General features: G+C 53.3%; 1 protein-coding gene across 1 annotated transcript; it reads left to right on the top strand.

Moving 5' to 3' along the window:
* The first annotated feature begins 6 nt into the window (after window positions 1-6).
* Nptx2 (neuronal pentraxin 2) lies at window positions 7-11,206 on the top strand. The gene is made up of 5 exons (XM_015501935.2): window positions 7-294; window positions 1,925-2,141; window positions 6,660-6,904; window positions 8,758-8,937; window positions 9,874-11,206. Exons 1-5 carry the CDS (start codon window positions 7-9, stop codon window positions 10,099-10,101), a joined length of 1,158 nt encoding a protein of 385 aa, XP_015357421.1. The 3' UTR covers window positions 10,102-11,206.
* The last annotated feature ends 632 nt before the right edge of the window (window positions 11,207-11,838 follow it).

The following is an 11,838-nucleotide window of genomic DNA, read 5'->3' as shown; positions in this document are numbered from 1 at the left end:
CCCGCGATGCCCATGCAGGGCGGCGCGCTGAGCCCCGAAGAGGAGCTGCGGGCCGCTGTGCTGCAGCTGCGTGAGACCGTCGTGCAGCAGAAGGAGACCTTGGGTGCGCAGCGCGAGGCCATTCGTGAGCTCACGGGCAAGCTGGCGCGCTGCGAGGGGCTGGCGGGCGGCAAGGCGCGGGGCACGGCCACGGGCAAGGACACCATGGGCGACCTGCCGAGGGACCCGGGTCACGTCGTGGAACAGCTCAGCCGCTCGCTGCAGACCCTCAAGGACCGCCTGGAGAGCCTCGAGGTAGTGGCGTGCGCGGGGTATCTAGGGGGTGACGCCCTCGGGTCGTGGGATGGAGGTTATGCTAGAGATCCGTACATGGTCTTGTCTGATGTGCACTTATCCTTGGGGTGAGCTGAGTTTGGGGGTGCAGGGAGAGGGTCTCGGACCTGCCCTGGACCTTAGCGTCGCACCCCTTCCTCCCGCCCACCCCCATCTCCTTGTTGGAAAGGGCTGAAATCCCCCAACTTTGCGCGCCTGGACTGCCCGCTGAGCCCACTGTGAACTTCCCAAGATCCTAGCTAGCTAACCCCGACCATCAAGACTGGAGCGAAATATCTGGGACCGGATATCCTCTTAACTCTCCCTGCTAAATCCAAATCTCTGAGCCGGGTGTGCTCCCGATGGTTGTGTTCAGTGCTGTGAGGCTGCATCAGGAGGTCAACTGCCCTGGGCATGTGCTGTTTGCTTTTATAAATAGGGTCGGACTGAACCAGAGAAGGGGCAGGGACTCGTTGAGAAGAGAGTGCAGGGAGGCCACCAGCGACTTAAGAATTAGCATCAGAGCAAACATCTTAACTTCAAAGATGCCTCTGACTACTAAGTTGGACCATTATAAGGTGCCCTTCAGGATAGCTTTGGGGGAAGGGGACCTTATTCCCTTGGCTCTTCTTGAAAGATGTGTGCAGTTTGGAACTTTGAGAGAGAAATCATCAATTAATTTTTCTTTACACTCTACTTAAGAAGTGTGGACATAGCTGTTAATAGCATTCATCAACATACCTATTAGCAAAAGCAGGCTTTAAATTACAGGTGGTAATTATTGCTAAATTATTGGAGGGTTTCTTTTGGCATGACAGCTAAATACAGTATTTCCAGCATCTGTACCTCTTATTAGTCATTGTGATTACTAACAGCTAACATTTCTTGAGGACTAAATATAAGTCAAGCATATTACTTAATTTTAACCCTTGCAACGAATGGCATGAGGCAGTTCTATTTTTTGCAGTTTACAGTTTAGAACACTTGGACGTAGGAAGGGGTAAAGAACTTGCCAAGGGCTCTTGGCTAAGGCAGCAGCAGGCTGCTTCCAGAGCCAGCATGGTGGCGGAGGTATAAGAGAAATAGGAAGTGAAGATTTAGAAACAGCATTAAAAAATATTTCTGGAATTTAGAATAGTAACATTTTATGTCTGTCATTTTCCAGAATATCTCTGCAAGCCTAGGTGTTTACTTTGTACTGCTCTGAAACTTGGGGGATGCTTTCATTTCTAGATGCAAGCTCACTAGCTCTGAGTACCATTGATTAACGCTGTAAAACACAATCCTCTCTGTTTTGGTCTTTTTCTGAATTGCAGGTGGTTAAAATTTTTACTTTTTATTCAGAGGAGAAAAGCAGCTTTGAGAGGGGAAAATGGGATTTGCAAGTTTTAAATACTGCAGCAAAGTAATTCTGTCTGACTTTGAAATCCTTTCCTTTAAAAAAAAAAAGCATCAGTGAAATGCTCCCTTTTGAGCCATTGGCATGATTTAATGCTGAGTTTTGGAAGCTTCTCCCTGTGTGGTCGGGCCATTGGAGCCACATGTCACAATTTCTATTCAGCTGACCTGAATGTCTCTCCCTCTTGTCCCCCTCTCTCTCGGCAACTAAAAGCTCCAGCTCCGCACGAACGTGTCAAATGCTGGGCTGCCTAGCGACTTTCGAGAGGTGCTACAGCGACGGCTGGGGGAGCTGGAGAGGCAGCTGCTGCGCAAGGTGGCAGAGCTCGAGGACGAGAAGTCCCTGCTCCACAATGAGACCTCCGCTCACCGGCAGAAGACAGAGAGCACCCTGAACGCACTGCTGCAGAGGGTGGCCGAGCTGGAACGAGGTATGTGCTGTGCTTGTTTTATCTGAATGGCCTGATTTTCATCACTTGTGGTCAGACCCAAGGTTTTAGTTTATGGACAGCAGTGATTGTGGCATAACATGGAGGTGTTCTTGGGCATTTGTACAAATAATAAAGGTGACCAACAATGGTCATCTCAGGAATTAGTCCCCAGTCTTACTGGCATTACCCATGGGAAGGCAAATGAACTGGAGACCAGGTTGGGTAAACAACCCGATCTCTGGCCTTCTGCCACATGGGCATTTCGTCTCAACTAATCCTTGCAGCAAATTCTGGTATCTTTCTCTTCCCTGTTCACACTGTGGTGGGTAAATTTCTCCCACAGGAGACAAAGGGAGGAATCAAAGGCCCTACATAATTCAGGTTGTATTTATCAACTCCCAAATTGCTGGGTGGCATAGGTGTGAAGTTTGGTTGCTGAAATGAGTATAGGATAATAATCTTCTCAGATGCACTAACATGGCAAAGGCAATTTTTGATTACTTGGATTACTTGATAGGAGAATGTCCAATAGCAGAATTCCAGTGATTCTTGTAATGACATTGGCTGAGGAGGGCCAGATGGAGAAGGGGATTCACTCATGGTCTGTTCATCCCATGAGTCACATGTCTCTTTTACCCCTTTCCTTTTATCTCTTTCTTCAGAGAAGTCTATCCTTTCTTCCCTGACAGGGTGAAGTGTGGCTAACCTGTTTAACTTGGTTTCTTGAGTGTCAAAGACAGTTTCCTCTCTGCCTCCCCTCTGCTTCTGGGTGACACCAGGAGACCCGTTAGGTCTCAGAGTCTTCCCTGAGGGCAGAATAGCTGCAGGGGAGGCCTTTCCATCAGGCAGGAGTGGAAGGTGGCATCTGGCCACGGCCAGAGTGGACTCCTTGACCTGCTCTCAACCACAGTGGATCCTAGGGACATTCAGGGCCATGACGTGGGCACACTGCAGTTTAGTGTCTTGAGGGGAGGCTGTAGAACCAGAGCAGAAACCCGGAGGGCTGGTAGCTCTCTTGCACAGTGGCCAAGTTGCCCCCAGGAGATGTGCTGTAGGAGTGCACAAAGTCAGCGTGGAGATAGGCAGGCAGGTGCTGAGTGCCTCACCTCTGGGGATTAGGTTGCTGTTATATTTATTTCACAGATGAGAAGCATCTCACTTCTCAGCCAGACAAATGTCCTTTGGGTAAAGGGGACCAAAGAGGCCTGGGCCACTCACTGTTGAACGACAACAGTGATGTGAACCTGCACCTTCCTCTTGTCTGTCCCCCAACCGCTGTGTTTCATGTGCTTTACTCCAATCCCCTTCATTGTGGCTCTGGCCACCAGGAGCTGCCCCTTGGAGACCCCCTCCCATCCATAGCCTGTCTGTTCACAGCCAGAAGGAAGGAGTCAGGACTCAGGCCCAGGCATCCTGGTTCAACCATCCATAGTTCTCACTAAAAGTCCTCAGAGCTATCTAACCCAGAAGGGACACTTGATGACACCGGGGCCACGCCCCTGTTGGCCATGCCTGACGAAGACTGGCTCAAGAGAAGCAGCTCAGCTTTTATGGTCTGGTGCCCTTTGACCCCACTATGGAAACTCTGAAATCTTCCTTGTGCTCTATCAACTCAGTTTGTGGAGGAGTCTTTAAGGAAAGTGACCATTTGCTTACCAGTTTGTTCTCTGTCCTATTTGTGACCATTGTAAAGGGGTGTGTAACCACCCAGCCCCACATTGTGCTATGGGTGGAAAGTACATCAAGGTCCTGAGCAGCACCACTTGAGCCCAGAGGAGGTGGATTTCAACAATGTAGCAAGTGGGGGATCTCTGGCCAATGGTCCACGATCCTGGGCCTATTCTGGGCCAGATTCTTGGCTGTGGGTTTCATACTCTGTCTCCTCTAGGCCCTGCAGCCACCCTGTGGCAGGTATTTGTTACAGATGAGGGACTGAAGTGGAAGAGCCAGTGACGCCTGTGTCCACTGTAGAGCTGGGATTCAGGTTGATGACCCAGAGGAGGACTGAAGGTTCTGGCCCTGCTGGGCAAGAGGCTCCTGGGAGCTTAGCAGGCAGCCCCCACCCCCTGGGTGTGAATGCTCATGCTACCTGGTCCCCAGGATGCCTGTTTTTCCTTGTTGTAAGGTCCGATCATTTGCAAGGGTTTCTAGAGTCTGGCCAGCTGGCGAGGCGCAGCTCGGCTCTGTGTTGAAATCCGTGTTGGCACCAAGAAGACCAGAGCCTCCTGCTTCTAGCCCCAGGCTGCCCGCCCCCCTCCTTGGACTTGTCTGCCACCTGCAGTTTCTGATTTATTGGTCAGGCCTTTTAATTCCTTAATTGGTTTTAACCAAGTTTCCTCTGAACCTCCAAGCTCTTTTATTCAAATAAAAGGCACCAGCTTTCAGGGTTATGAGCCCCCTCCCCTGCCCTCAGCTCTCCTAACTCTAATTAAACCTATCTGTTGTCACCAAGCTAACGATATTACCGACACTGACTCTTATTAAATTGGCAAGCTGGCCCACCTGCAAGCATAGAAGCCATTTCTCTTTATTAGATAATGATGCCTTCATTAAGAACATGGCCATTTGCCACTTGAAGATTAAGTGCTGGTGGCTACATGTGGTGGAAAGAGGGACTTCCAGTCCTGCTCTGTTATTCACTAGCTGTGTGACCTTGCATAAGTCACCTCATTTCTCTGAGCCTCAGCACCTCAACTGTGCAGTCTACAAAATGGAGGAGTGGGGACTGTCTGGTTCTGTCTCTGATTTTGTTTGGCCTAATGAGGGCCCAGCCGCTGCCTTCACTGTGGCCCAGCTTCCCAGCTTCCAGGCCAGGGTGAGTCAGGGAGACTCCAATTGGGAAGACCAGATCCTAGTATTGATGTTCTGTCTGCTGCAGAGCCTGGGAGGGGACACTGAGCCCTGCTGCTGTCCCGTGCAGAAGGCCCTCCTCAGATCCCTGTGAACTCTGGCACCAAAGGGCTTCTGAAAGCAAGTCCAGTGGGGGAGGGTTGTAGTGGAGAAAGGTTATCTGACCATCGGGCACCTTGTGGGTATTTACTGAATGTGTGTTGAATGAGTGAAGGGTATTTGGGCTCCTTCAGTGGCAGGATCTGGTCCCCAAATAGAGGAAAGCATGTCACCATGACACCTCACAGAATCAAGTGTTTTCTGCAAACTGGAACGTGTGGCAGCAGGGACTATTGTTGTTAAATTCATTTTGAGATTAAACCAAGACTGCATTGAAAGTCACTTAAATCCACTTGAGAGTTGGTGTTCAAGGATTTTAGAAGTGCTGTGTCCACGTGGGTGGCCAGGGGACCTGGGAGGTTTTTACCAGTCCTAGAAAGGTCTAGAAGCAGCAAGGCTCTGGCCAGGTGTGTTCCCTGAGTGAGGGCATCACTTCTGCCTCCCACTGGTTCCGTACTTCAGGGAATGCTCAGGAGATACAGCCTCTCCTGGGATGAAAGGGCCAGTCAGGAGCAAAGGTGTCCACAGCAGAGATTCAGACCACAGCCACTTGTAAGTGGAGTTGTAATGTCAAGACCCAGAGCCTGACTCCTGGCCCTTGTGGTGGTAATTATTTAGTGTGACAAGTGACGTGGGCTTACTCCTGCAGTGTCTAGTTCCCTGTGAGACTTTCCTCCTGTAAGCACAAGGCCCCTTGGGTTCTGGACCCTGCCGTTGCTAGAGAAGCCAAGGAAAAATCAGAGGATGTCATTGAGGAAGGGTTTTCTGGAACCTTCCCTCATGCCTGTATGAATGAGGACATTAAACCCAACTTGTCTCTACCTCCTTCCTGAAGCTTTTCAGTGTTTTATTAAGCTGGGCTTAATAAAATTTATTAAAATGAATACAGGTCCACACCTGTATTTCCAGCAACATGGAAGGCTGAGGTGGGAAGATTGCAAGTTCAAGGCCAACCCGGGCAGTGTAGCAAGACCCTGCTAGAGAGGGAATAAAAATGAAAAGGGCAGGGATGCAGCTCAGTGGTAAAGCACCCTGGATTCAATAGCCAGTATCATAAATAAGTAGGTAGTTAAGAAAACAGGAAATGTTAACCAGAAGGGATCCGAGCTTTCCCTTTGGATTTAAATAGGCCTCTTCTCCTGTCCTAAAAGACAAGCAGAATTCTCTACCGGGTCTAGTGCGTTGCTCACAGGAGATTCTTTCTCCCCTTTCCTGGGCCTTCTTGGGCCTTGTACTGGCTGGTACTTATGGGGTGGTCCTTGTTGGTGGCAGACCTTTCCATGCCCTGAGGTCGCCATCCTTTGCTGGCCACCTCAGCCACTCATAGCTGGAATTGCTGCCCGATTTCCCTTTTCGCTTACTGCTGGGTCCTTTTCTGTCTTCCCCATCCCTCCCTGAGGGCAAGCACTGTCTCTCTGGCTGCTGGACTTTAGCACTTAGAACAAGGCCAGCATGTGACAGGTAGCCAGTCATTCTAGGGGCTGCCTGCATGGGGTCCCCGAGAGACTCCCCTGCCCAGGCTGGAGGAGGGTGGTCTAACTTGCTGTGGCGTCTTCTCTCTCCACCCAGGCAACAGTGCATTTAAGTCACCAGATGCATTCAAAGTCTCCCTTCCTCTCCGGACAAACTACCTGTATGGCAAGATCAAGAAGACACTGCCCGAGCTGTATGCCTTCACCATCTGCCTGTGGCTGCGGTCCAGTGCCTCGCCGGGCATCGGCACCCCGTTCTCCTACGCTGTGCCCGGGCAGGCCAATGAGATCGTGCTGATCGAGTGGGGTAACAACCCCATCGAGCTGCTCATCAATGACAAGGTAGGCCTGCTCGCGCTCCCCACCCCTCAGGCAGTGGATCCAGGTGTTGAGGGAGGTGGACATCTGGAGGGTGTCAGCACCGGCCAGCCTTTACCACGCTGTCCAGATCCCAGCCAACCACACTTGCCTTCATCCACAGAGCAGGGGCCACAGGCCTGCGTCAGCAGAGCGGTCCTCCTCATAGGGACAGCTCTGCACTGAGTCAGTCCCTTCTGAGGGGTGGCAGCCAGGCAAGCCTAGGGGCAGCTGCCGCTGGTGGTGATCCAAGCTGTGAGTCTGGCCAAGAGGCAGCAGAGAGTCCAGTCACCAAGGGAGTGGGAGGAGCAGAGAGCAGATCTGCATGCAGGGACAGCCTGGCTGACTCGCCCAAGTGTTCTGGCAAAGGGCGCGTGTGCACGTCTGAGGGTGACGGCTGCTCTGGGCATGCCTTTTTGAGAGATCAGGCTTATTGAAATAATTTGCATATGATGAAATTTACACTTTTTAATGTATGTTTTGGCCAGTTTTGATAAATGCATTCAGTTGTGTAACCACAACCACAAAAATAATATACATCTGATATAGACACATGAGCAGTTTGTGTTTATACACATATAAAACAGCATGTATGTTTAATGTAACGCATCATCACCCCGATTTCCTCATTTCCTTTATAGTCAGCTCTTGCCCCAGCCCATGCCAACTGCCCATCTGTTCTCTGGACCCATAGTCTTTCTTCTTTCAAAGCAATTGCTCCTCTGTAATAGGCATTTAGAAATGAGGTTTCCTTGAAAGAGGGGTGGGGCCCACTGGGACCTGCCTGCAGCCCCAACTCCAAACTTTCCTTCTAAGGTCATACTCAACAAATGTGCCTCCTCCTCCTCCTGGGTGCATCTGAGCATTTGATGGCTGTATTCACTCCCTGGCTGCTGAAGCCACTCCAGGGCTGGATGGGGAGGGAGCTGAACCCCTGGCTCTGTGGTCTTCCCTGAAGTGCCCCAGGTAGACTTTGTTTAAGTTGGCAGTGGGGGCCTAGCAGCAGCCTCATCCCTGAGCCAAGGATTAATTGCTCTAAATAACACCCCAGGACACTGCAGGCCTGAGGGCCTTGTTTTCCTCTGTATTTAGACCTCTTGTAAACATCTAATTCCCGGGAGGGAGGCTTGAGGTTGCTAGGAGACCAGCAGTAACAACAGGGCGGTGCACAGCCTGCCTTGGGTGGCTTTCACAGGTGGCTGGAGCCTGCTCATGCACACACTCAGAGGCTTCCAGCCCTCTGCACAGGCAGGACCCAGGACGTGGCACCCCCCCCCCAGCCCCCCAGCACGCTCAGATCCCTGAGTGCCACCTCGGGGGCATCCGGGAGCTCTGCCNTGAGTCAGGGAGACTCCAATTGGGAAGACCAGATCCTAGTATTGATGTTCTGTCTGCTGCAGAGCCTGGGAGGGGACACTGAGCCCTGCTGCTGTCCCGTGCAGAAGGCCCTCCTCAGATCCCTGAGTGCCACCTGGGGGATCCGGGACTCTGCCTGAGAGAGGATCCCAGTTCTGACTATTTTCCCAAGTTGGATGGGGGAGGGGGAGGGGCTGACTCCCTTGGGCTCTGCACCTAGAGCTCAGAGCTCCCATGGGAAGGTAGGCCCTCAGTCAAGCCAAGAGTGTCCTTGTCACAGCAGGGGCTTGTGCCGAGGCTGCCCTCTGCCTCCATCTGTGTGTGAATGTCAGGAGTGTCACCACCTGTTGGGAAGTCCAGCAGGATCCAGGGGAAAGGGAGAAGCGTTGGCCCTGGGACACCCAGGTACCTGCCTTACCTGCCCTGGGGGCATCCCTGTAGGTCAAAGCCCAGCAGTCCTCACTGTGCATTGCTACCCACAGGTTGCACAGCTGCCCTTATTTGTCAGCGACGGCAAGTGGCACCACATATGTATCACCTGGACGACACGGGATGGCATGTGGGAAGCTTTCCAGGATGGAGAGAAGCTTGGCACTGGGGAGAACCTGGCCCCCTGGCACCCTATCAAGCCAGGAGGTGTGCTGATCCTTGGGCAGGAGCAGGTGGGTGCCTTCCCTGGATGCTGCAAGGTGGGGATGCCAGGCCAGCAGCACAGGCTCCCCGCAAGCTGCCCACCCAAGCTGTCTGGCCCACAGATCTGGCCACTGTGGCCTGAGGGACAATGAGGTCCCTGGCAGGCTGGCTCATGCTGTCTCAGGGCAGGCATGGGGATATAGCCAGCACTGGCAGGGACCAGGTTGGTGTGGTGGTTCTGACCCAGGGGCAGGAGTGTCCCTGTGGTCACAGTGCATCTTGGGATTCGGGTCCAGCTTCCTTCTGGGGTGGAGAGGCATCTTCCAGGGCCCCTGCAAACCTCCGTGAGCACTTGGCCTTGGCTGGCACAGGATGCTGCAGCTGGAATCCAGGAGCTCCTTGTCCAGGGTCTGGCCCTGGCCCCAGCAGGGGCACTTGGGAAATGCTGGGGGAACACAACCTGCAGGGGGATGGGGAGGGGACAGGGAGACCTCAAGTCCGAGGAACTTGCCATCTAGGTGAGGGGAGCAGTGGCTGGCTCGGGGCAGAGGAGAGTCACCCTGCCAGCCTGTGTTAAGGTGTGAGGACAGTGGAAGGCGCTGGGTGGGGCTTGGAGGCTGGGCCCTCCTTGGCCCCCTTCCCTCCTTAGTTCCTCCACTGCCTGTCCCCTGAGGGCTGGGAGTCTGGAGGCCCAGCCACTCTCCCAGCTTTAGGCAAGTGTCTCCTTTCTGGCCTCAATTTCCCCCATATAAAATGGGTGCTTTGAGGAAAGCTGTCTCCAGGCCTGATGTGCCCTGGAACCCGAGGACCCATACAGTCTGGGTCTGGGTGTGATTGGCAGGTGGGGGTGTGTGGGGGGTGCTCCTCCCACCCGTGTCTCTGGAGAGTGAGCAGCCGAGTTTGCATGTGCACGCACCCTGATGTGGATGTCCTGCCTGATGTGGATGTCCTGTTCCGTTTCCCAGGACACTGTGGGGGGCAGGTTCGATGCCACGCAGGCATTCGTGGGAGAGCTCAGCCAGTTCAACATATGGGACCGCGTTCTTCGTGCACAAGAAATCGTCAACATCGCCAACTGCTCCACGAACATGCCAGGCAACATCATCCCCTGGGTGGACAACAACGTCGTTGTGTTTGGAGGAGCTTCCAAGTGGCCCGTGGAGACCTGTGAGGAACGCCTCCTGGACTTGTAGCCACCTTCTCCCCAATCAGGAGGGGACCAGGCTGTCCCTATGGGGAGTTCAGGGCCAGTTACTCCCCAGCCAAACTGTGTCAAACCTCCTGCCCTCGTGGGCGGGACCCCAAAGCCCATTCCTGGAGGATTTCGAGACGGAGGCTGGGTGGCAGCATTTGTCACTAGCATGTTTGTTTCTCCCTAAGACTTTGTTGTTTTGGGGGTCATACTGGAGTCCCCTGGGAAGAAGCCTGAGCCGCATGTGGGCAAAGAGCTGACTCCCCGCCAGGGGTGAGGTCCACAAGCCCGTCTCCAGAGTCCCCGTAAGTGCTGGCGCTGCCCAGCCCTGCCTACCCCTTGGGTCCCTGGTGTCCTTGTTGTCTGTCCCCTTTAATAGCTGTGCAGCCATCCCCCATCCCTTGTGCGGAGTGCACCCCTGCTGGTGACAGCATTGTGAGTCCCTGTCCGAGGAGTCTCAAGCCTGCAGGGGCAGCTGCCACCAGGAAGCCTGCCTTCTCCCAAGCAGAGGGGGTGTCCTGGCTCCAGAATGGAGGAGGGCGGTGACAGCTGACCCCTCCCCCTCTGCCACCTCTTCCTCAAACCCCCCCTTTGACTGAATCATCCCTGACTGAATCATCGCTTGCTCGGTGGCTTTGAAAGGCCTCTCTTCTCATGTGGTGCCAAAGTTCATCTGCAGCTTTTACAACCATCCCCGTGGCTTGGGGGGTTTATTTTTTCCCAGCAGAAGAGAACAGCCATTAGGAGGCTCCCACTCCTGGTGTCCTGCCCTGCGAGGCTCGTGCTTGTCCTCATCCTCGTGGGTCCTGTGAGCAGTTCACCGTCCCATCTACTGTTTCCCCAGAACTGGGAGGGAAATGGGTGTCATTTGATATCTGCTAGTGACTCCAGGCTGCTTAACACATTGTAACTTATTTTAAAGGGAAAGTGATTAAGTGGGGAAATTTACAAAGCTAAATATTATATATTTTATTTTTCATACCTGTTTGAAGTGCAAATCTGTGGAGATTCCATTTGTAGGACCAAGTTGACGTGCTCATCCTGATATTGTATGCCACGAGAACTCTCTTCATGATGGAATTTTGATTAAAATGCACTGGAAGATGCTTTGGGCTTTGTGTTCCCTGTCAGGCTGAGGGTAGGAGGGGTGGGCAGAAGCACAGCTGCTGAGGCTTGGGGGGGGGGCACCCTGAGGGCACACTGTGGGCCTGTGGGAGGGTTTAGCCCAGGTCTGCCCCTCCCTGCCCAGCGCCAGGCTGTGGATGCCCAGCGCCAGGCTGTGGATGCCCAGCAGGCTTTGTGTCCCCAGGCTGTCACTCTCTTCTCAACCCGAGGATTGAGGATCGAGCTCAGCAAGGGGACCCTGAGTTGCCTCCAGGTGACATTCTGCTCAGCGCCTAATCTGTGCAGGTGCCCCACAGATCTATTTAGCATCCCATTTAATCCACTTAGCATCTCATTTAATTCATTTAACAAACTCCTGAAAGGCTACCCCTTGCAGGTGAACTCAGAACAATTAAAGCTGCAATTGGAGTCCACAGCCAGTGAAGGGCAGACCCAGGGGCACAGCCGGCCTGCGACTCTGAAGGCCCTGTCCTTCCACCACCCACTCCCACTCACCTCTGCCTTCTGCTCCTTGGTTCTGAGGAACCCAGCACCCCTGCTTCCACCCTGCGCCCCCTCTGTTCCCACCTGGCCCTGATCGGGGGCCTTGATAGTTTCCCCATTTCTGTCACCA

This window comes from Marmota marmota, unplaced genomic scaffold (assembly GCF_001458135.2).
Source record: "Marmota marmota marmota unplaced genomic scaffold, marMar, whole genome shotgun sequence".
Lineage (NCBI taxonomy): Eukaryota > Metazoa > Chordata > Mammalia > Rodentia > Sciuridae > Marmota > Marmota marmota.
The sequence above is the reverse complement of the archived record's forward strand: the minus strand, read 5'-3'. Positions and strand labels throughout refer to the sequence as shown.

Coding starts and splice junctions, on each gene's coding strand:
- Nptx2 (XM_015501935.2), top strand. CDS start 7: ATGCCCATGCAGGGCGGCGCGCTGAGCCCCGAAGAGGAGCTGCGGGCC. Junction 295..1,924: donor ACCGCCTGGAGAGCCTCGAG/GTAGTGGCGTGC, acceptor GGCAACTAAAAG/CTCCAGCTCCGCACGAACGT. Junction 8,938..9,873: donor TGATCCTTGGGCAGGAGCAG/GTGGGTGCCTTC, acceptor TCCGTTTCCCAG/GACACTGTGGGGGGCAGGTT.